At 44.5% G+C, this 23,776-nt stretch overlaps 1 protein-coding gene across 1 annotated transcript in view; it reads left to right on the forward strand.

Moving 5' to 3' along the window:
- Window positions 1-23,776, forward strand: part of SCARB2 (scavenger receptor class B member 2) — a 59,673-nt gene that overhangs the window by 18,126 nt on the left and 17,771 nt on the right. The window contains exons 2-5 of the mRNA XM_079770195.1: window positions 2,138-2,295; window positions 14,708-14,855; window positions 16,105-16,293; window positions 20,538-20,629. Of these exons, the coding sequence (XP_079626321.1) occupies window positions 2,138-2,295; window positions 14,708-14,855; window positions 16,105-16,293; window positions 20,538-20,629 (587 nt within the window). The remainder of the gene's footprint in view (window positions 1-2,137; window positions 2,296-14,707; window positions 14,856-16,104; window positions 16,294-20,537; window positions 20,630-23,776) is intronic.

Here is a 23,776-nt window from a genome sequence, read left to right on the forward strand (position 1 = left end):
ATGTTAATTCTTTTATTCAGTATAAAAGTTCGGAACATGCAAAATCGCATCAAGGAGAAAATAGCAGTGACCTAGAGTGGATGACACAGAGTTGATCACTGCTCACATTTTGGTTTGTGTACTTGCAGTCTATGCTGTTACCTTTCTTGTGCGTGTCAGTAATTTTTACCGTGAAGAGGTAGTTTTCCTGCATTCACACGTTGAGGACTGTTAGGACTACTAGCTCACAGGTTTCTGTCTATTCCCCTCGGGTGTGGTATTGGTCAGGCTTCTGGTGCAATGCTGGAGAACAGCCCTCCAACCTCCGGGGCTTGTAGCAGAGACATTTATTCCAAACTCTGGTGTGCAGGATGGCTGCCAGGGGAGCCTGCCTGGCTCCGCTGAACGAGGCTGGAGTTCAGGCTTCATGCCTGGTGCACACATCACCCTTTTAGGGCCTTGGCGGGGGGATCAGCTGCTACCTGGGGCATGCTCTTCTTGCCGTGCCCCTTAAGACCTTTGGCTTAAAAGCGAGGCATTGCCCTCTCATCCTCGTTCTGTTGATCAAATCAAGTCACCTGGCCAAGCCTGAAGTCAGGAAGGTGGAAAGAATACTCCTCTCTTGCGGGGAGGAGAGCATGGTGAATAAGTTTGGGTCTGCTAGGGCGGCCATAAAAAATACCACAGACTGGGAGCTTGAACAGCAGGAGTTCATTGTGTCATAATTCTGGATGCTAGTCGTCTAAGGTCAAGGTGTCAGTGAGGTCGATTTCTTCTGGGGCCTCTCTGTCTTTGACTTGTAGGCAGCTGTCATCTTCCTTTGTGTTTATTTGTCCTAATATCCTCTCATTTTAATGGGACATTGGTCATATTAGATTATAGTCCTGACCTCATTTAACCGTAGATTTCTCTTTAAAAACTCTACTTCCAAATATAGTCTCATTCTGAGGTTAGGACTTTAATATATAAATTTTGGGGGGATACAGTTCAGCTTATAACACGTGGTAAGAGAGGAAAATGAAGGAAGGATTGTAGCAAAAAAAAAAAAATACCCCAGCCACTTAACCTCAAGAGCTCAGCTTCCTCATCTTTAAAACGGGGTAAGCATCTCTGTGTTATGGGTTTGTTGGGGATTGAAAGACCCTGGTGGTGCCCACCCTGTGTGGCTCAGTGGTTGAGGGTCAACCCAAGAGGTCACCTGTTTGATTCCTGGTCAGGGCACATGGCCGTAGTGTGGGCTCAATCCCCAGTAGCGGGTGTGCAGGAGGCAGCCGATCGATGTTTCTCTCTCGTCAGTGTTTCTATCTCTCTCTCTCCCTCTCCCTTCCTCTCTCTATAAAATCAATAAAAATATATTTTAAAGACCCTGGTGGTGATGTCAGGATGCGTGTGGTTCTCCCTCAAATGGAAGGACCACAGTTAGCCTTCTTGGGTCTGTCTCCCTGTTCTTGTCTTTCGTGGGGAGAGTGGGGGTACACTCAGAATGGCCTGCCTTCCACAGTGGCTGCAGGATCAGGGGAATCTTTGTAACCCAGCCAATAGGACCTTTTGGGTACTTTCTTTAATAAAGTTTTTAAGCTAATGTTAATTAATTAAAGAGAAATTGCTTGTCTGTCCACTTCAGTTTTGTTTTATGCCCATTTCATCTTGTTGCGTGTGTTGTAATTCATACTTTTTCATCCCATGTCCAATGTGTAAAATTGGTTATCTTGTAAATATCTTTTATGACTAATCTATAATAATAAAAGCGTAATATGCTCATTAGACCAGACAGCCGAGCGACCTTCCAGACGGATGAAGCCTGGGCTGTGAGGGCCGAGACAAGCCACTGCAGCTGTGAGGGCCGAGCCCCTTGCACAAATTTCGTGCATCAGGCCTCTAGTTCAATTATAAATAAACTGTTGTGGTTGTTGAAAATAAAACTATGGCCTTAGTAACACATCCGTGCGCTACGGCTCCAGCATCCTTTCCCACAAATGTTTTTGAGGACCTTTTAACAGGGCTCTGAGCTTCTTATTGGCACAAGGCATGGCCCTGCTCTCAAGGGACTGCAGTTGAATGCCTGTGGAAAAAAATAAGCAAGCCAGGAGGTCAGCGTCGGAGGGGTCCCTCGCTCTGCCTTGCACTTTGTAAATGTCCCTTTGGGTTTCTCTCCTAGACTATTGTCCTGAGGAATGGTTCCGAGACCTTTGACTCCTGGAAGCAGCCGCCTCTGCCTGTGTACAGCCAGTTCTATTTCTTCAATGTCACCAATCCAGAGGAGATCCTCAGAGGGGAGATCCCTCGGTTGGAAGAAGTGGGGCCGTACACCTACAGGTGAGTCCTGGCCGCCTCCCTGCTGGACTGGCAACACGGAGCACCCCCACCAGGGCCCAGCCCTCGGCCTTCCCGCAGCGACCGGACCGCTGGGTGCTGCGCGGGAGCGCCGGCTTTGACCCCATCTGTGTGAGACGCCTGGAGCCGTCCCAGCCGGCTATGTTTAAATGCAGCTGCTGCTTCCTGGGTTGGCAGCAGAGGTTGTTGAGCAGTGTACTCCTCACCCCACCCTTTAAGGTCACCCTGTGATTTTCTTTGGTGACTCCTAGAGCCTTCCCCTATTTCCCTCCCCCGCTCATAGACCAGTTCCTGAAATGTGCTGTTCTGCAGAAAAGCCTACTAGTCTCTCACTCGCCCCTTTCCCCACCCTCCTGGGTCCGGGAGACAGCAGTGGCAGTGTGGGTTAGAGTCTCTGGGGATTAGGAGAATTGCTTTAATAGTGTTTTTTTTGTTTGTTTGAATATATTTTTTATTGATTTCAGAGAGGAAGGGAGAGGGAGAGAGAGATAGGAACATCAGTGATGAGAGAGATTCATTGATCGTCTGCCTCCTGCATGCCCCACAATGGGGATCGAGCTCACAACCTGGGCGTGGGCCCTGACTAGGAATCAAATCGTGATCTCCTGGTTCATGGGTCTACACTCAACCACTGAACCACACTGGCCGGGCTTTCATTGTTTCGTTTGTTTTTTCCCCCAAAAGTTAGTAGAGGGAGGCCTTAGGTCAGAGCATTTTTCCTACTGTAGTATTCCTCCTCCCACAAGACAGTAGCCCTTCCCTCTTCCCTGTAAAGTTCCTCCTTAACAAGTTTTAAAACAAAATAGTAGAGGGAAGTAGACGGCAAGATCTTCTTCTGCAAATGGTAAAAATTCCTCACAATTCTGTCGTAACCAATTGCACAATAAATGGTTGTGACTGATTCACTTAGTCTGAATGAGTCAGTCGGATTCTCAAGTGCCGGAATTCACAGATGACAATCTCTGAATTGCCTGTTTGGGATCCGGCCTCTGCCACTTACTAGTGCTCTGTGCCTGGGTTTCCTTATCTATAAAGTGGAGATAATACTAGGGCCTCCACCACAGGGTAGTTAGGGCTCCATGGGGTAATGAGTCAGTATTTACAAACTGCTTAGACTAGTGCCAGCCCATAATCGGTGTTTGCTATTATTGTTGTCTTAGTCTGTGTATATCCATGTACAGAATTGTAAAGATGAGCTCTGTTGTTATATAAAACTTTTTTTTAAAATAGGTCTTTATTTCTTTTTTGAAATCCTCACCTGAGGATATGTTTTTATTGATTTTTGAGAGAGAGTGAGAAAGAGAGAGAGAGAGAGAGAGAGAGAGAGAGAGAGAGAAGAAAAGAAAAGAAAAGAAAAGAAAAGAAAAGAAAAGAAAAGAAAAGAAAAGAAAAGAAAGAACTATCGGGCCTCAGAGGGAGGATAGGTGAGGGTGGGGGGAGGGGGGAGAGATCAACCAAAGGTCTTGTGTGCATGCATATGAGCCTAACCAATGGTTAAGTTCAACAGGGGGTTGGGGCATCCATGGGGAGGGGTGTGGGATGGGAATGGGGGGATGAGGACAAATATGTGACACCTTAATCAATAAAGAAATTTAAAAAAAAAAGAAAGAAAGAAAGGAAGAAAGAAAGAAAGACTGAAAGAAAGAAAGAAAGAGAGAGACATGGATCTGTTGCCTCCAGCACACACCTTAGCCAGGGATCAAACCTGCAACCTAGGTATGTGCCCTGACCAGAATCAAACCCACAACCTTTTGGTGCACGGGAGGATGCTCCAACCCACTGAGCCACCCAGCCAGGGAACAGATCTTTATTTTAAAAAGCATTTTTTAATGGGTTTTTTATGCCTACAGAAACTGTGTACAGCAGGCATCCTCAAACTACGGCCCGCGGGCCACATGCGGGTGTTTTTGCCGTTTTGTTTTTTTACTTCAAAATAAGATATGTGCAGTGTGCATAGGAATTTGTTCATAGTTTTTTTTAAACTATAGTCCAGCCCTCCAACGGTCTGAGGGACAGTGAACTGGCCCCCTGTTTAAAAAGTTTGAGGACCCCTGGGTACAGGTTTGAGCAGGTCTGTCCCGCTCAGGAACAATAGAAGTTGAACTAGGATCTGAGTGTCCTGTTGGTTTGTTTTGCAATTTTAACCATTTTTATTGTGATAAAAAACGTGATATAAAATGTACCATCTTAACCATTCTCCGGTGTGCAGTTCAGTAGTGGTAGTTATATTCACATTGCTGTGGAACAGAGATCCAGAACTTCTTCATCTTGCAGATCTGAAATTCTATACCATTAAATCACTCCCCCTTCTCATGCCCCGTCCACTGGGAACCACCTCATATAAGTCATATAATATTTATCTGTTTGCGGTTTTCGTTTTTTATTAACTAAATTCCTTTGGATGAACTGAGAACTAAAGAAAAACCCTGACAGCTTTCCCTCTGGGTGTCCTGGGCCTGTTCTGTGTCATGATCCTCATCTCCTGAGAAAGAGACGTGGGTTCTGATCATGACTCAGAGTAGCCCAGCGACTTTCTCAAAACACCTAGGCCATTGTGCCCACTGGCTTATGCGGATGTGGCCATGGGAACCGATCAGTCCTGGCGGTAAAACAGTGTCCGACGGCTCCCATCCACCCTCCATGTTCCCATTTTAGAGGGACTTAAACTTACTGGTGAGGAAAGCCCAGGGATATATTGCAGGTTCCTAACCCAGGATCCAGGGATCCCTAAGGGGCCCATGGATAGAGTTTAAGGAGGTCTGTGACTTGGGTGAGGGAAAAATTACATTTGCTTCTCACTAACTACTCACTAAAATGTAGCATTTTCTTTGAGTGTCAATGTAGTCAATAAACCACCTGAGGATATTTGTTGCATTGATATTTTTTTAGAGAGTGGAAGGGAGGGGGAAAGACAGAGAGAGAGAGAGACAAAGAAATCGATGTGAGAGAGACACATTGATTGGTCAGGGATCGAGCCTGCAAACAAGGTATGTTCCCTTGACTGGCATCAAACCCACGACCCTTCAGTCCTCAGGCGGACATTCTAACCTCTGAGCAAAACAGGCTAGGGCCCTATCACAGATTTTAAAATGACACCTGTATTTCAGTCACTGGTTTCCTTTGTAGTCCTGGGTATTTAATTTTCTGTGTGTAAAAACATTGATCTGAGTAACGGTCCACCGCACACGGGGGCCAGGGCCCAGGGGTGGTTGAGGACCCTAAGAGCAGATCTGATCTGGAGATTAGAAGGCCACCTGGTCGCTCTGAACTGGCTCATTTTGCCTGCAGGAGTTCTGCCTCTGGTGTTTGTCCCGCCCTGGCCCTGGTCTCGTCCATCTGTCCATCCGCTGCCAGAGTGACTTTCCCAAGGGCACACCTGACATTCCCTTCCCTTCCCTGCTCCGGGTCCTAGTGACTCTCCCTGTACGATGTCCCGGCCTGAGCATCTGTATACTTAGCCCCTTGATTTGATTATTTAATTTTAATTTATTTTTGGCACTTTCAACCTAGAATTTTATGCTCTAACCAGAGCTATCCAACAGAGCTCATGTAACATGAGCCACGCATATCATTTAACATTTTCTAGTAGCCACACTTATACAAGTACAAAGAGATAGGAGAAATTAATTTTAATATTTTATTTACCCCAGTACCACCCAAAAAAGTATCATTTCAACATGTAATCAACAGTCAGACTTCTTAATACACAGTACATGCTTCTTTTCCTAGTAAGTCTTTGAAATCCCATGTGTACTTCATAGCAAACCTAATTTTGAACTAGCCACATTGAGGTGCATAGCAGCCACATGTGGCTTGTGGCTTCCATATTGGACCCCGAGTTCTAACCATACTCCACGTACTTGCAAGCCCCACGCTACCGGCCAGTGTGCGCTCTGTTCTCTCTGTCACGAATGAACTCATCACTGCCACCTCTCCACGCCGATGCGGCTGGCCCCTGCGACTTGCCCTGCCTTTGGATGCACTCTCCCTAGTGTGCGTCTATTAGACACAGACTAGGTGCACTTTAGCCACTGGCTTGTCTGTCTGTCTTTCTTCCCAATGTACTGGAAGCTCCGTGAGGGGCAGGGACCAAGTCCGTTAACGCTGAACATCTAGTGTAGTGAACATTGGTGGAATACTGAAGGAAACGTCCTCCTCCATGGTCTAAATCATAGGAAACACAAGAGGAGAAATTGTTTCAATCCATAGCACACAAACAGCTCACCCGGGACCACAGGACTGCATCAGGGGAACCCAGGCACCAGGGGTAGGCTCAGCAAAGGGGAGGAGGGTCCTGAAAATGAACCCCTTTCTTCGGGAACGGACGCTCACATGTTCAGTACAAACTACCGTGTTCCTACAGGAGTTGAGTGGGTTGTGAGACCTGGGATTTGTAGAAAAGGGTGGCTTTTTAGGGAGACTTACAGCCCCTCTGGCAGGCCTTTTACAGGGGTACTGAACCTTTCTTCTGCCAAGGGCCATTCCAGGCCCATACAAAATTATCAACTTAAAAATTAGCCTGCTATGTTTGGTCAAACATTTAATTAACTCACCCCCAATGCCTTGTCAGGGCCAGGCCAAATGATTTCACGGGCCTTATACAGCCCATGGGGCCAGACATTTCCCAACCGGATCTAGTGGGTGTGATTTTTCTCACCCATGACCTAATTGTGCTATTGTTCAGCCAGATCACATACAGGTATTCCAGGGGCTCCTGCCCCAGTGTTGGGTAGTTCCATGGCCTCCCTCCCAGCTGAGGCAGCTGACACTGTCCATTGTGTGCAAACAGTCCTGGGGCACAAAGAAGGGCAAGGCATGCTGGCCCCTAACTGGGTAGTGGGTTGGCCTGGGGATGGAGGGGGGGGGGTCTCAGAGAGAGGGAAAGCCACGCGGGCTGTCGGGGAACTGATTAATTTGACACACAATGTACAGTGGCATGTTTTCTAAAACTTTTACATATGGATGAGTTCAGAATATTAATTTTTTGCAAAAAGATGATGGCACTTCCACATGTAGGTAAAAACCAGTCAATCTGATTTAAGTAATGCAGTGTACAGTGAAGGTTTTGTTTTTTTGTTTGTTTGTTTGTTTGTTTTAATTTAATTAGCCGAAACCAGTTTGGCTCAGTGGATAGAGCGTTGGCCTATGGACTCAAGGGTCCCAGGTTCGATTCCGGTCAAGGGCATGTACCTTGGTTGCAGGCACATCCTCAGTAGGGGGTGTGCAGGAGGCAGCTGATTGATGTTTCTCTCTCATCGATGTTTCTAACTCTATCTCTCTCCCTTCCTCTCTGTAAAAAATAAATAAAATATATATTTTTAAAAATTTAAAGTATAGTTGGAGTACAATATTAATTAGTTTCAGGTGTACAACATAGCGATTTGACATTTATATACCTTATGATCTTTTCATCACACTAAGTCTAGTTACCATCTGTCACTGTGCAAAGTCATAAGAGTATTATTGACTATATTCCCTATATGATGTATATCACATCCTGTGCCTTATTTATTTTATAGCTGGAATTTTGTACCTCTTCTTCCAGTTCACCTTTTTTACCTGTCCCCCACTCTGACAGCTATCAATTTGTTCTCTGTTTCTATAAGTCTGTTCCTGTTTTGTTTACTTGTTTTGTTTTTTCAGATCCCACATGCAAGTGAAATCATATAGTATTTGTCTTTTTCTGTTTGACTTATTTCACTTAGCTTAATACCCTCTAGGTTTATCCATGTTGTCACAAATGGAAAGATTTCATTCTTTGTATGGCTAACTAGTATTCCATTGTATATATAAATATACCACTACTGCTTTATCCATTCATTTACCAAGGGACAATTAGGTTGCTTCCAAATCTTGGCTATTGTACATAACTAGAGGCCCGGTGCACGAAATTGGTGCACTGGGGGTGGGGGGGGTCCCTCAGCCTGGCCTGCGCCCTCTTACAGTCTGGGAGCCCTGGGGGGATGTCTGACTGACACCTTAGTGCTGCTGCGGAGGCGGAAGAGGCTCCCGCCACCTTCACTGTGCTCGCCAGCTGTGAGCCCAGCTTCTGGCTGAGCAGCGCTCTCCCTGTGGGAGTGCACTGACCACCAGGGGGCATCTCCTGCATTGAGCATCTGCCCCCTGGTGGTCAGTGTGCGTCATAGCGACCAGTTGTTCCACTGTTCAGTCGATTTGCATATTACTCTTTTATTATATAGGATGCTGCAGTGAACATAAGGGTGAACCTGTCTTTTCAAGTTAGTGTTTTTGTTTTTTCAGATAAATACCCAAAGGTGGAATTGCTGGGTCTAGTGAAAGCTGTGCATTGAGTAGGCCTGGAATAAGCTTGTTGACACGAAGCTAATTTGTCTCATGTTCCTGTTGCTTAGTGACATATTTGCCAAAACATGTGTTTCCAACTTAGGATATTTCAAGGCTTCTGTATCCTTTTTGAGATTTATTTTCTATTTTGTGAGGTCTCTTTTCCTATTATTGAACATTTCAATAATTTAAAAAAATCAATTGTCTAAGGGCTCTTTCAAGTACTTTCCTATTTCTAAGACATATTGGCTAAATTCACAATATCCCATTAAACATGTCCTCTTTTTCCATTTCTGAGTTTTGTTGTTGGGATTGTTCATTTCGCTTGTAGGCTCCTATTACTGCTTTGACAGTAAAGAAAAAGATGTGAGGGATAAATATCTCATAGTATTTTTCATTATTCGTTGAGCATTAAGTAATACTGGATTATGAAATAATCAACAAATACAATATCATATATAGCATTATCTTTTAAAGAAACTTGAAAATGCAGTAAGTAAGAAAACTACTACTATCCCTAGTTTCATGGATACCAAGATAACCAATGCGAATATTTGAGTGAATCTCTTCTTAGCCATTTCTCCATGGGGTTTTACTTTTATATGGTCTTCATACTGTCTGTACATGCGTTATACATACACATGTACATAACATGTATATTCTTTTAATACTACATGTTAGGTATTTTCCCATGTATGTCTTAGTTTTATACTAATACTAGGGGCGCAGTGCACGAACTCGTGCACCTTGAAAGGAACTGTGGGCCGCGAGGCTGTGGTAGGCACAGGGGCGGGTCTCGGCCCATCCTCCGTGAACCGGCCTGGCCCCTTCTGCCACCGCCCCATCTCCTGTCTGCTGGCAGCCCCGCTCCCACCGCCACTGCTCCCATGTGCTTACGGCACTGGCCCCGCTTGCACCCACTGACAGCACGGAGTGATTGGGGCCGGCACCAGCAGCACGTGTGGGTGGGGCCGGCGCCATCAGCAGGTGCAAGTGGTGGTTGCTGCCTGATCACCCTTCAGGAGCAGGGGGATGTGGAGAAGCCCTCAGGGGCGGTCAGAGCCGGCAGCCACCCCTCACATCCACTGATGGCGCTGAGTGATCGGGACCAGCGCCGGGGACCGGCAGCAGGTGTGAGCGGCAGCTCCAGTGCCGGTTGCAGGTGCGAGCAGGGTCGGCACTGGCAGTGGGTGTGAGTGCCAGGCAGGACCGCAGTGCACAGGAGCAAAGAATTTTCAGTAACCACCAGAGGCTTGCCCCAGTGTCAGCAACCAGGCCCCGCCTTGGTGTGGTGCCCCAGCTCACCTGCTCCACCATCTTGCCACGCCCAACACCTGCCATGTTCTGCACACACCCACAGGGGTGGTCAGCACACATCATAGCAACCGGTTGTTTGGTTGTTCCACCATTCGGTCTATTTGCATTTTAGCCTTTTATTATATAGGATATTTTAATGGTGATACTATTCAAGAGGTAGCAGGAATAGTGTTAAAACTATTTAACCGTTCCCTTCTTGGACACGTAGACCAGTTCTCATTTCATTCTTTGATTACCACGTGGATTGAATGTTCTCCTCATGTTTGCCAACTGATGGTATTTCCACACTCTGAGTTCTTGTCCTTTGCCCGTGTGCCCGTTTGGATTCTGGTTGTCCGTGCCACTCTGTAAACCTTACACGCAACAACATTAACCCTTTGTTACAGTTGTGGCAACTGTTTTTCTATCCTTTGCCTTTTTTATGTTAATTTTTACATATAGTGAAATCCATTCCTATATGAACTTTTCTATCATTTTTGAGCTTAAAAAGTCCTATTCCCTTCAAAGGTTTGATGTTCAGGTCTATTTTCTTGTAGTTCTATTTTTTTAGATTTAATTTCTTAAGGACTTAATTGTCTCCTTGCAATTTAGCAAAGGTAGGAACTTTGTTTAATCTTCCAAATTCTGACGGTTAGCCCTTCGATCCTTTACTCATCTCAGAGCCACGCTGAATACATTTTTTTTTAAATATCAGAGAGATGATGGAAAATTTAGAAATTCTAAGGTTATTGTTTCCATTATTAAAATATTTTTTAAACCTGGCTCACTCTTCTCTGATACCACTTCTTTCTCAAAACAGAAACAGCGTCTTTAGGTAAGTTTCTAAAAAAAAAATCTTTGACCCGCTCAGAGGTAAGAAAAGTAGAAAAAGATTCCCCCCACCTTGCCCTGCACAAAAGGTGATGACCAGGTACTTGTGAGTTCCAAATGGTTGTCCTGAGTGACTTGCGGGCGCTGGCCAGGTGGGTCCAGGTACCGCTGCGAGGACGGAGGACCATTTCCGTCTTCAGGAGTGAAGATGCTTCTTGCCCACACCCAACGAATGTGGGCCACACCGTCCCCGCCCCACCTGCGCTTTTTCTCAGCACCCTGCTCTGAGCTCTCGGGGTTCAGTCCCTCACGTAGTGGACCAGGCAGTGGTAACGGAAAGTTACACCCTGTGCTGCTCAGCGCCCTCCCTGAGGCCTGCCTCCCGCCGCTGCCCTTGCTCCCTGGTGGCTCATCCACCCTGTGACTTCACGTCTCCATCCTCTCTCTGGTCAGCTCAGCCGTGCCCTGCGCTGCAGGCTACTCATCCTCCCCCAGGACCAGTTTCCTCACCCTCCACTGCCCAGTGGAACCTGTGCTCTCTGCTGTGCTGCCTGCCTGGAAGCCCCTCAACCGGGGGAAGCCTGCTCCTTCCAGAACCAGCCCCACTGTGTCCCTGCACAGCACCTTCCTCAGGACTCCCATCCCAGGGGCCCCTCCTCTCTCCTCTGAGTGTCCCTCCGGCAGCTGGACGGCGTCGGTGGAACACGGTCCCGGTGTGAGGTAGCTGCTCCAGGTGTGAGGTAGCTGCTCCAGGTGTGAGGTAGCTGGTTAGATGGAAGTCTCTGTGCTGTACCAGGTTCTTCTTAACATCTCTCCATCTCCAGAGCTTAGTGCAAGCCCTCACACAGAACGTTACTCGCTGCTTGCTTCCTAAGCTCTTAGTATGTGAGTGGTAGTGTTCTAAATGGATGGCAAGCTTATGCAAATTTAATCCTCACCACAACCCTACAAAGGAAGGTACATTCTTATCTCTACTTGCCCACAAGGAGGCCCCTCCACCCTTCACGAGCCTACAAGGAAGGTACGTTATTGCCCCAGGAAACTGAGGCATGGAAGCAATGAGTAACTTCTCCTTAGTCACAGAGCTGGTAACGGGTGAAGCCAGAATGGAATGCAGAGCCTGGAAGTCAGATCTTAACCCACACTTTGCCCACTGTGCTCAGTCACTTCTGAATGGTTCTCAGCAGAGAGCACTGGGTGAATGAAGAACTACAGTGACGAAAGATAAGGATTATATGATAGTACTAGAGGCCCAGTGCATGAATTCGTGCACCAGCGGGGTCCCTCAGCCTGGCCTGAGGGATCGGGCCGAAAATGGCTCTCCCACATCCCCCGAGGGGTCCCGGATTGCAAGAGGGCACAGGCCGGACTGAGGGACCCCACCAGTGCACAATCAGGGCCGGGGAGGGCCTGTGCATGAATTTGTGCACCTTCTTTAACTTGTTAAAGAACTGATTAAAAAAATGATTTAAAATGAATTATCTCTAAAATCAACCAGGTCTTTTCCTGCCCGATGGAGTGTAACCCAACCTTTTCTTAGTGACTAGGGCCACCAGGGGGAATAACAAATATTAAGCTGTCGTCTGAGCCTGGAATGTCCTGGGCCTTCAACACCAGGATTTATTGGCATCTGCTCAGCACCAGGGACCATACCAGGCACTTTGAAACATGGTTTCTTAATTAATTGTCTAGGCCAGGCGTCCTCAAACTACGGCCCACGGGCCACATGCAGGTGTTTTTGCCGTTTTGTTTTTTTACTTCAAAATAAGATATGTGCAGTGTGCATAGGAATTTGTTCATAGTTTTTTTTAAAACTATAGTCCGGCCCTCCAACCGTCTGAGGGACAGTGAACTGGCCCCCTGTTTAAAAAGTCTGAGGACCCCTGGTAGGCCAAAGGTTCGCTTTGCCTTTAAAAAAACACACAAAAATGCTTTTGTTTCTATTTCTAGAAGCTTCTTTGGTCTTGGCAGACACTGTAAAGCAGTGATTGTTCACTTCTTGCTCTCAGTCCGCTGTCCCCTAGAAGGCCGCCCCGCTCTGGTTGACTGTGGCTGACCAGCTGGGTAACCAGACTTGCTGGTATTGTTGCCGCCGTGACGGAGTGCTTGGGTTTCCCCGGGCTGGGCTCCTCGGACTACATGGCTGCATGTGGTTCTGAGAGAGGCCCCTCGCCACCTCTCTCCTTGGTTTCCTTGGCCTCTGCAGAGCGGGGGGCCACCTCTGACATCCAGGGCACCATCTTCCCTTCGGTTAGCCCACTCTGCAAAAGCCGAGAGCTGGGCATGCCTGAGGGTGGCGGGAGGTCGAGGGGAAGTCATGTGGTTAGCTGTGAGTGGCCTGTCACGTTCCCTTGGTGCCTGCCAAGTGAATTCAATATTTTTGTGGTTTGGGAAACCATGGCTTTGACTTTTTAAAATGTATTGCGAAACCCAGTCAAGTGACAAGGCTTAAAGTGATTAGAGCCCCCATGCTCAGGTTCCCTTTAAAACATCAGGTTCTTACAGGGTGAGCTGTAAAGAAAACATCCTAAAAGTCCCCCCAGAGTCAGCACACATAAATAAACAGAAATGATGCAGGCTGTAGGGTTGGAATTATTCAGGCCCCTAGGTTCATGACCCAGGGCTCAGGGAAAAATAAAAAAAAAGGCTTTAGCAAGGTCATCCGTTTTCGTCATTAGTTAGAAAACTTGGCAGAGTTGATCCCTGGGGTTTTTTGGCCGGATGATGAATCCCAGCTCTTTGCTCCCTGGCCCGGCTTTCTTTGTGTGCAAACTGGTGTCCACCCTGGGGTTATTTTTTCTACTTCTAGTTTCTTAGTGGCCAGCTAGGCCAGTGTGGGGTCCTGGGCCCTGTTTATACGTGGGTGCGCCCTGAGAAGTCCTTCCCTCTTCCCCTTGGCTGCAGGGAGGCTCTGGATGGGAAGGAGTGGAGAGGAATGTCCCTCTGCAGGCACCAGCCTTGGCTGAGGCAGCGATTTGCCTTTGACATTTCCTCTTCTCCAGTTGCTAACCAGTCCCTTTGCATTAACTTCTCCTTAGAGTCCAGGGAAACCTGGGATCTGAAGTCAGGGGACCAGGATTCTACACCTTGTTCTGCCACCTCCTGGTCAATCCTGGGCTCGTTACTTCATCTGAATCTCCCTTTTCTCATCTACAGAGAGACCGGGTTATGCTTTCTCTGGGAGGGGGCTTTGGTTGCAAGCGAGAGAAACTGCCCCTGGCCAATTTAACTAAAAGGAGAACTTATGTGAAGGCTGTCTAAAGTGGGTTACAGTTTCCACGCTGCGGCTGGGAAGAAAGAGGCCGGGTCCGGGGCAGCTTTAAAGACCCGGATCTCTGGAGCACAAGGATCCTCGCTCATGTGCGCCCCCTGGAGGAAGCCGGTATTTCGACCGTGTTTTCCATCTGGAGGCTCTGGGCTCAGGAGGCAGAGGCCAAAGGGTAAAGAACTGGTTGAGCTGGGGTCCCACACCGCTGCCCAGTGCAGGAGAGGAAAGAAAATCAGGGTCTGGCCAGAAAAAAGGGCAGTGAATGTCTAGCAATCAAAATTTCGCTGTAGCTACCCGCTAAGTGCAAATTGCACAAGTGTTTTAACAGGACGGCCTCTATCAGATTTTGTATGTATTCCTCGTGAATATATTTTGGGAACAAACCATAACCAGAGTTCATTGGTTTGATGCCCTGGTCAAGGTGACCCTTGACCATTGCATTTTCCAAATTGTGGGGGGAAAGAATGGAAATGACAGATTTTTGAGAAGACTCTATCCTGGGCCTTATTTCCTCACATTATAAAACTGGAGCGTTCCTCTCCAGTTTTTACAGGGTCGGTATTGGCATGCAGTCTCTCTTTCTGATGGTTATGTTGGGGATAGTATATTGGACATAGCTTTGAGATTGAAAGAAGGGGACATATTGAATTTTAAAGTAGTTACTGTTGTCAAACAAAATCTCTTTCTTTCTTTTAGGGAAATCAGAAACAAAGCGGATATTCAGTTTGGCGATAATGGAACAACAATATCTGCTGTTAGCAACAAGGCCTATGTTTTTGTACAAAACCTATCTGTTGGAGATGCTAAAAGTGACTTAATTAGAACACTAAATATTCCGGCAGTGGTAAGTTAGCATTTTAAGTACCATTATTATGGATTTTAGAAGAAAGGTAAAAGCTAACTTAAGGCTATTATGGCTTTATATTTAGGAGCTAAGTTATGCTAAAAAATATGTATACATATATAAGAAGAAAAATATGTTTTCCCTTGCCCTTCTTTAAAGTGTATCTTAGACAGTTTTCTGAAGTCTTTCAAACAAGGTCTTTTCAAATAGTGATGGAAGGTAAATTTTAGGATTTCTTTTCACAATTTCTTGCTGTGTGTTCAGGATCAGCACTTGTGTAAATAAAATTATGTCTCTAGGATTTTTTTTAAGTAGCTAATAATTTTTTAAAAATGTTTTTATTGATTTCAGAGAGAGGAAGGGAGAGAAAGAGATAGAAGCATCAATGAGAGAGAATCATTGATCAGCTGCCTCCTGCACACACACCCCCTACTGCAACCAGGGCATGTGCCCTGACCTGGAATCGAACTGTGACCTCTTGGTTCACAAGTTGATGTACAACCACTGAGCCATGCCTGCCGGGCGAGTAGCTAATAATTTTAAAAATATTTATTTGCCCCTTGCTTTGGTTCAGAAACTAGCAATAGAATTTGCATACCACCTCTTAATTTAGATTTCTGCCTACGATTTTTAAGTTCTCAAAATACATATTGACTGTTTTTCTCCATTCCAAATAATAGAGGGAGGGACTGGGCTATTGATCACAGCCTGGAGTGATTTCAATGGGCTCTGATTATAATGGCAATTCCATCTAATAACAATACACGTGATGCCCAGGAAACGTTCCTGTTCACCTGCACTAACCCCCTCTGAGGCTCCCACACTAACTTCTAGGTGACCACTCACCGAGGACCATGGCCTAGAAAACTTTACAGCCTAGATCTGGCCCTGCCCAGCCCCGAGTGGAGTTGATAATGAGGGCCCCAGCCTCTGGCCCCGAGCAGGAGGAAGATGGCACCACCTTGTGGCCAAAGATGCCAGTGTAATTACGAGAGCTTTTCCCTTTCCTCCCGCTGTGTGGGGATAGCCAGGTGGCCATGGGGACATTGAGATCACAGTTAAACTTGTTAACGCTGAGAAAGGGTAGTAACGGAGGAGTTTTATTCTTGTACACAGAGCCAGAGAGGGGTTCGTTGGCTAATTTTTCAGCTGTTTAATTTCAGCCTTTAAGTTTCCAGCTCCCTTAGCTGAAGGCTCAGTAGGAGAGCGGGTGGGTATGCTGTTGTCTGAATTTGCCTGTGCTTCTCAGACTGCCATGGAATGGGCGCAGCAAGGCATCATCCAGTTGGTCATCCGGGCCCTGATAAAGGCTTACCAGCAGGAGTTCTTTGTGACGCACACGGTCCACGATTTGCTCTGGGGCTACAAAGATGAGATCTTGTCCCTCATCCATCCTTTCAAACCTGACATCCCTCCCTATTTTGGCTTGTACTATGGGGTAAGTGGATTTTTTTTATTTCTGAGCCTCTTTGTTCAGCTGAGGGGGTACCCCAAGCCAGACTTCATCTTCACTTTGAGTTTCTTCTAGGAGACCAAAATTCTAGATGTCTTGTACTATATGCAAAAAATAAGAACGTGTTTTAGTCGCGGGGAGCGGGGGGACGGGGGGGGGGGGGGGGTGGGGACGGGGTACTTCTCCCATGATGTGCTGCCAGTGCTGACTGTGAATGAGTGTAGCTGTGAAAATATAGGGTGTCCCCAAAAAATGTATGCACACTTTGAATAATTATTAATTCCAATGTTTCTTTCTTTTTAGATCTAACCCATTGGAATTAATAATTATTCAAAGTGTGTATGCATTTTTGGGGACACCCTGTACGTAGTGTGGCTGAGCCATCAATTAGGTGCGATCTTTCAACCCATCATACATTTCAGTGTTCAATGCCAAGTCTCACTGATGGTTTGGGCCTCTACAAGGCCCCTTCGTGGAAAGCCCTCTGCCATCACTCAGCTTCCGTGGATTTCCCACATTCAGAAAAAAACAACAACACAAAAAACTTAGAATCAGAGGGCCTAGATTTGCATTTTGACTTCTTCTTTTAATAGGTATGGGACTTTTCTGAGCCTCAGTTTTATCATTCCTAACTTGAGACTAGCAGTGACCACACTTCCAAGGTTGGTTTGAAATGGCTAAGTGAGAGGTCCATAAAAGTGCTTTTCAAACTCTGAGTTCATTGCAATACACACTTCAGGAACCATTATTTGTTTGTTTATTTGTTTGTTTGTTAATCCTCACCTCAGGATATCTTTTCCATTGCTTTTTCAGAGAGAGAGAGGAAGAGAGGCAGGAAGGGGAGAGAGAGAGAAAGAAACATCGATGTGAGACACATCAACTGGTTGCCTCCCGCATGCACCCCGACGGGGGCTGGGGGATGGGGGGCGCGGGGCTGGGAATGAACTGCAACCCAGGTATGTGCTCTTGACCTGGAATCAAACCTGCGACCATTCGGTGTGTGGGCCAACACTCTAACCACTGAACACACCAGCCATGGCAGGAACCATTATTCTTTTTCCCTTTCATGACTGGCTCAAAAAAATGACTCTGAATTAATATGAATGACTGGTATCTGTTTTTGTTTTGGAGCCAAATAAACTCTCTGTAGTGTTGTTGGAAAAAAGGAAAAGAAGAAGAAGAAGAAAGACAATGTTTTTGTTTAGTTTTTCATCTGCTCTGGCCAAATACTAACTCTTTAGCCAGAAGCACAGAAGTTTATCCAGTGACCTGGATAGTCTGTGGAGTTCTGCATCCACCCAACCCTGGCCTCAAACCTTTCCTCAATCCTAGGGTTTCTGCCAACATTTGCCTCTGATACCTAGGCCTGTATGCCTGTTCACCTGCTCACCCTTAGTTAACACCATCAAACACTTTTCCTTCAAAGACTTTAATGCGGAAACAACAAACAATTAGTGCGGGGAGGCCCGAGAGGAGGGGCAGGGTAGAATAAGGTGAATTCACAGAGCTCCTGAGAAAGAGGGAAATAGTTACCTGTCAGATACTCTTGTTTGATTATTGCATGGCCAATCAGCATATCTGTACCTGCTGATTTTAGGGTACCTCTGTTCTCCTTGATATAAGAGAGTTCAAGCGCCTCCCACTGAGTGTGTATTCTCTGATGTATGAAATTCTAGTTGCTGAGAAGTATCTTTGAGACGTCAGGCAGCCTAGCCAATTCTACCAGGAGGACGGGTGTTGCTTATGGCATGCTAGTGGTATGAGTGTTGTAGTCACATCCTCGGAACATTTCTCCACCTCCTGCAGTAATGTGCTCCTTGTACCCACCTCAACATCCCCACCACAGTAACACATAACCTAGTTGTCCTGGCTGTCCTCAAAGTAAAGTTCTAGTGAGAGACAGGGAAGCATCACATTCAGTGGGTGATTCCTGGGCAGGTAACAGCTGGGGAGAACCCTTTTTGAGTTACTCTGAAACATTTAAACACGTAACCACTTAGCCACATCTGAGTTAAGTGGAGGAGTTCAAGAAGCAACATACATGCATTTTTTAAATTGGTGGTTCAGCATTTTTCGACACGGGGTATTTGAATTTTCAACCAAGTTATAATGTTCACACCGCTGCTCTTAAAGAAAGTCCTGCCTCATTTCTTAAAGTCACGTAAATTTCATATATGGAACATGACATGGCCATGATGTATATGGGCCATGTTGATATATTAACATAGCTGGCAAAATAAAGTTAAGTGACAAAAAAGACCCCAAGTAGGCAAAACAAACAAACAAAAAAACCAAAACATGAAAAGAGACTTCACAGAGGGTGTGCGTGCTTTTAAGGTATACAGCTGAATGATAGGAAAAAAGAGTTCAACCTCAGTGAATACAGAAATGCAGAAAGAAGCAAGAAACTGTGGGGTTTTTTGTTCCTCCAGTTAGCAAAGTTTAACAAAAGCCATTTGGGGAACTAAACTGATTTATACTGCTACTTCCACCACTTTCCAGCTGGGTGACCTTGAGCAGCTTGATAATATGTATCAAACGGCTTAAAAACGTTCCTATTATCTAGTAATTTCACTTTTAGCGGTCTGTTTAGAAAACAAAAGTACTGAAAATTTTGTTAGGCATAAATATATTCATACAGCATTATTTATAGTAGCAAAAAACCTCAAAACTAAATATCCAATAATAGGAGAATGGTTAAGTAAATTATTTTCACATACTGTCATGGAGTCATTAAATTATATCTATAAAGAATTTTGATAACATGGGAAATAAATTTTATGCCTAAGTAAAAAATTTGCATATGTGTATATACAATTGTAGATATGTATAAAATTGTGTAAATATAAATGTACATATTACATATAAATATATCTTAGTTCTATAAACATGTCTTGTGTAGAAAAAAGACTGAAAACAGACCAAATACTAATTGTAGTTCCCATTAGTTGAGAGGATGATGAAAAATAAGGTTTTGTGGGGTTTGTTTTTGAAACAAAACATAAGTAAGCCCCCTTTCTGCCCAGCCTGCCTCCTGCCCCTGTGAGGAGCTGGATTGCCTAGTTCTGAGTGAAGGGCAGGCTGGCCTGGGCCACAGAGGAGAGGAGGGGAGGGGAGGGGGAGGGAGGGGAGAAGAAGGGAGGGGAAGGGACAGAAGAAGGGAGGAGAGGGAAAGGGAAGAGCGGGGAGGGGAGGAGAGGGGAGAGGAGGGAAGCAGGTTCTCTGTGTGGGAGCTTCCTCAGAGCCAGAGAGGAAGGGGATTTGGGACTGCAGTGTGGCTTTATTAGGCAAAAAATAAAATTAAAATCTTGACACACATGTGCATTATACAGATGGAGGCCAAGGGGCACCACCTCTGAGTTGGAACCATCTCTGGCAGTTGGACATTCATATGCAAGTTGAACATTCATATAAATGAAGTCATACAATACAAGATCTTTGCTCTGGCTTCTTTTATTTAGTATAAAGTTTATAAGGCCCATCCATGTTGTAGCATGTATCAGCACTTCATTCCTTTTTATGGCCAAGTAATATTCCATTGTATGGATATACCACACTTTGTTTATCCATTCAGCAGTTAAGTGGTATTTGGGTTATTTTTACTTTTTGGCTATTGTGAATTATGCTGCTATGAACATTTGTATACAGATTTTTTATGAACATTGAATATGTACCTTAAAATGGAAATCTCTTGGGTATATACATAGGAGTGGGATTTGGGGGGTCATGTAGTAATCTGTGTTCAGTAGTTCCTCCCTCTATTCTCTAGTTCAGGTTCAGTCTCATGTAGCAATTAGGCTCAACTAGGGCAGCTTCATGAAGATTAAATTTGTTAGTTACTGTATCAATCAGAGTTCTCCAGAGAAAGAGAATCAAAGAGAGATATATATCTATATCTATATTTAGAGAGATTTATTAATCCTCACCCAAGGATATTTTTCCACTGACTTTTAGAGAGAGTGGAAGGGAGAGGAGGGGGAGAGAGAGAAAGAGAGAGAGAGAAACATCTATGTGAGAGAGACACATTGATTGGTTGCCTTCCACACTTGCCCAGACTGGGGCCGGGGATCAAACCTGCAACCTAGGTACATGCCCTTGACGGGGAATCGAACCTGTAACCCTTCATCTAGGCTAGTGTTTAACCAAACAACTGGGCACCATAGCCCATCCAAGTTGACACAAAGTTAACCATCACGTTACTTTAAATGATCATATCCACTTATTTTCAGAAAAATGGGACTAATGATGGAGACTATGTTTTTCTAACTGGAGAAGACAATTACCTTAACTTTTCAAAGATTGTGGAATGGAATGGAAAAACGTAAGTCTAATGATTCATCAGTGTAATTATTTTTCAATTTTTATTTAAACTGAATGTCCACTTCCATATTCTTTCAAAAAAATGTTTTAACACTGTCATTTTGGGGATGAAAATCTGTAAGTATGTAAAATATTATTTTAAAAATCAAGATTGGGATAATGCACCTGACAAACTGAATGTTGATGGTTGAAGATCACTCTCCCACTTGGGAGTCATGTGCAGCTGCAGCCCCGATACTTTTCAAACCACTGCTTGTTCTGTGGGGAATGGAAGACGTTCTCTTTTTAATTTAATTTAATGATTGTGGATTGTTTGTGTTATTTTTTAAAATTTTTATTAATTTTTAAGTCCTCACCTGAGGATATAGTTATTGATTTTAGAGAGAGGAGTGGGGAGAAAGGGGGGGGGGAGAGGGAGAGGAGGAGGAGGAGGAGAGAGAGAGAGAGAGAAAGAGAGAGAGAGAGAGAGAGAGAGAGAGAGAGAGATCCATGGGAGAGAAAAACATCGACAGATTGCCTCCTGTATCTGCCCTGAATGGGGATGGAATCCACAACCTAGGTATGTGCCCTGACCAGGAATCAAACCCACCACCTTTTGGTGTACGGGACGATGCTCCAACCAATAATCCGACCGGGGCTGTATTATTTTTTTAAAAGATGAAATACATTTGAGTTCAGGATGATAGTATTTCAAAAATATTATTTTAATATTTATAATATAAACAAATTACTTCCAAAAAGGAGCTAAAGCTACCTATAAAACAAGGTAATTGCTTAAAGTTAGAGAAATTAGAAACCTTTGAAAGAAAACAAGGCTATTCTTCAGGGACTGAGGTAAGAGGGGTTCTGTTCTTGAACTTTAAATTTATTTCTAAGCTTCCCAGAAATACAGGCAAAAAAACTGGTGTGGAATATAGGAAAACTCTCTGTAGTATCTTCATAACTTTTCTGTAAATATCGAACTGTTTTTAAATAAAAAGTTAATTTAAAAAATCATGTACATAAACATATTTGTAAGCATGCACACACACACACGAATATATAAGACTCCTGAAAGAATATATAAGAAATGGGCAACAGTGACTTACCTAGGGGGAACAGTGACTTACCGACTGGGGCACTGGGCTGGAAGGGAAATTTACTTGTAAACAGGATGTAGCTGGTTTTTGTTTTAAACCCATTCTGTATTTTTTTCAGTCTTTTAATAAAATAATTTAATCCTTTTATATGTGTGTTATAATTACTGATACATATATGATATAATGCTATCTTATTTAATATATTTGGTCTTATTTTTTCTGGTTTATATCCATTCTATCCTTAGATTTTTATGATTCATATTTAACAATATTTTTTTCTAACAAAATCTAAAGCTATCTATTGTCTTTTTTCTCCTTCCAAATAGGACAATAACTTTACTCATTTCTTAAAACACACACACACACACACACACACACACACACACTCTATTATTCTTGTCTGTGACTTATTTTACCTTCTTAGGAAGGCAAATGTAATTTAAAAGTTCATTTTTATGGTAAATACATAATTAAATGCCAACATATTTTATTTTCCTAATTTTTTTTCTTTCCCAAATCTTCCTCCGGGTTTAATTTTCTTGCTGAAGAGTATCCATTCATACAGCGGTGCCCAACCAGAGGCAGTTTTGCGCCCTCAGGGGACATTTGGTGATGTCTGGACACATTTTTGGTTGTCACAACTGGGAGGTGCTACTGGTATCTACTGGTAGAAACCTGGGACGTTGCTAAACATCCTACAATGTACAGGCTCAAAACATCAATAGGGTTAATAGGTTGAGAAACCCTGCATCCGTAGTTTTTTTAAGAAAGGATCTGTAGGTGGCAAATGTTCTTAGACTTCACATATTTTAAAATGTCTAAACTTCACTCTCAGTTTTAAATGACTAGTTAGGTATAGAATTCTAGGTTGACAGTTCAAAATTATGAAGATACTAGAGGCCCAGTGCATGATTGAATCATGCACGTGTAGGGTCCCCTACACGCTTTCACTTTTGATCACGGGGAGCTGGGTGCCTGTCCGCTGGTGCACCAGGCCTTTCAGAAGCCTCCGGCGCGGCGGAGGCTTCTTAAAGGCCTGCTGCCTGAGTGGACAGGCACCCAGCTCCCCGCTTTTGATGGTCCGCGCAGCGGGAAGTGAGCTCGCTGCCCCAGAGGCCCCTTCTGTGCCTCAGCACAGCCATGGCGCAGACGCTGAGCTCGCGCCACCGCTGGCGACGCAGCTCAGCGTCCCACCGGCCCAATCAGCTACACTGGCCACCCCGAGTCCCGACCCCCCCGCGCCTCCTGGCCAATCGTGGGCATAGCGAAGGTACGGTCAATTTGCATATTTGTCTATTACTAGGTAGGATTACTCCATTGACTTTGATGTCTCTCTCTTTCCTTGGTCTTTTGCACTTTTACTACAACATATACAGATTTGAATTTATTTGTATTTATCCTGTTTGGCCCTTGGGACATACTTTCAATCCAAGGCCTCATATCTTTCTTAAATTTTGAAGAAAAACTTTCAGAAATTATCACTTCACTTACTGCTTCGCTGTAATTTGCTCTGTTTGCTCCCTCCCCCCAAAAGAAAAAAACTATTAAACATTTATTGGAGTTTCTCCATCTATTCTCTGTATTTTAATCCTCTCATTTTTAATTTTTCTGAGCTTGTCTATATATATAAAAGGCTAAGTGACTGACTATACATACATCCGACTGTACATTGACCGTCTGACCAGCCTGTACATATGATGCGCACTGGCAATTTAAAAATAAATGTTGACTTGCACATGCACGATACATATAAAGCTTTCGCTGGCACCAATCTCATGCGTGTTTTAATTTTATAATACTATATTATATGTACTATTTTGACATGTAATTTTTTTCAGTAATGAATTATCACACGAATCTTTCTTCTAATTAATTTCCTTTCAATGTGCACGAATCTGTGCACCCGGCCACTAGTATTTGTATAAATTCCTTAGGACTATCTTCCAGTTAACCAATTGTCTCTTGACACCCAAGAGAAGCTCCCCATTAATTTGGGACAGAGACCTGTTCCGAGGGGAGACAGAGTTAATGCTCTGTCATGAATATTAAGAGATGAACATATCTGTCCA

Source organism: Cnephaeus nilssonii (assembly GCF_951640355.1).
Source record: "Cnephaeus nilssonii genome assembly, chromosome: 1".
In the NCBI taxonomy this organism is placed as follows: domain Eukaryota; kingdom Metazoa; phylum Chordata; class Mammalia; order Chiroptera; family Vespertilionidae; genus Cnephaeus; species Cnephaeus nilssonii.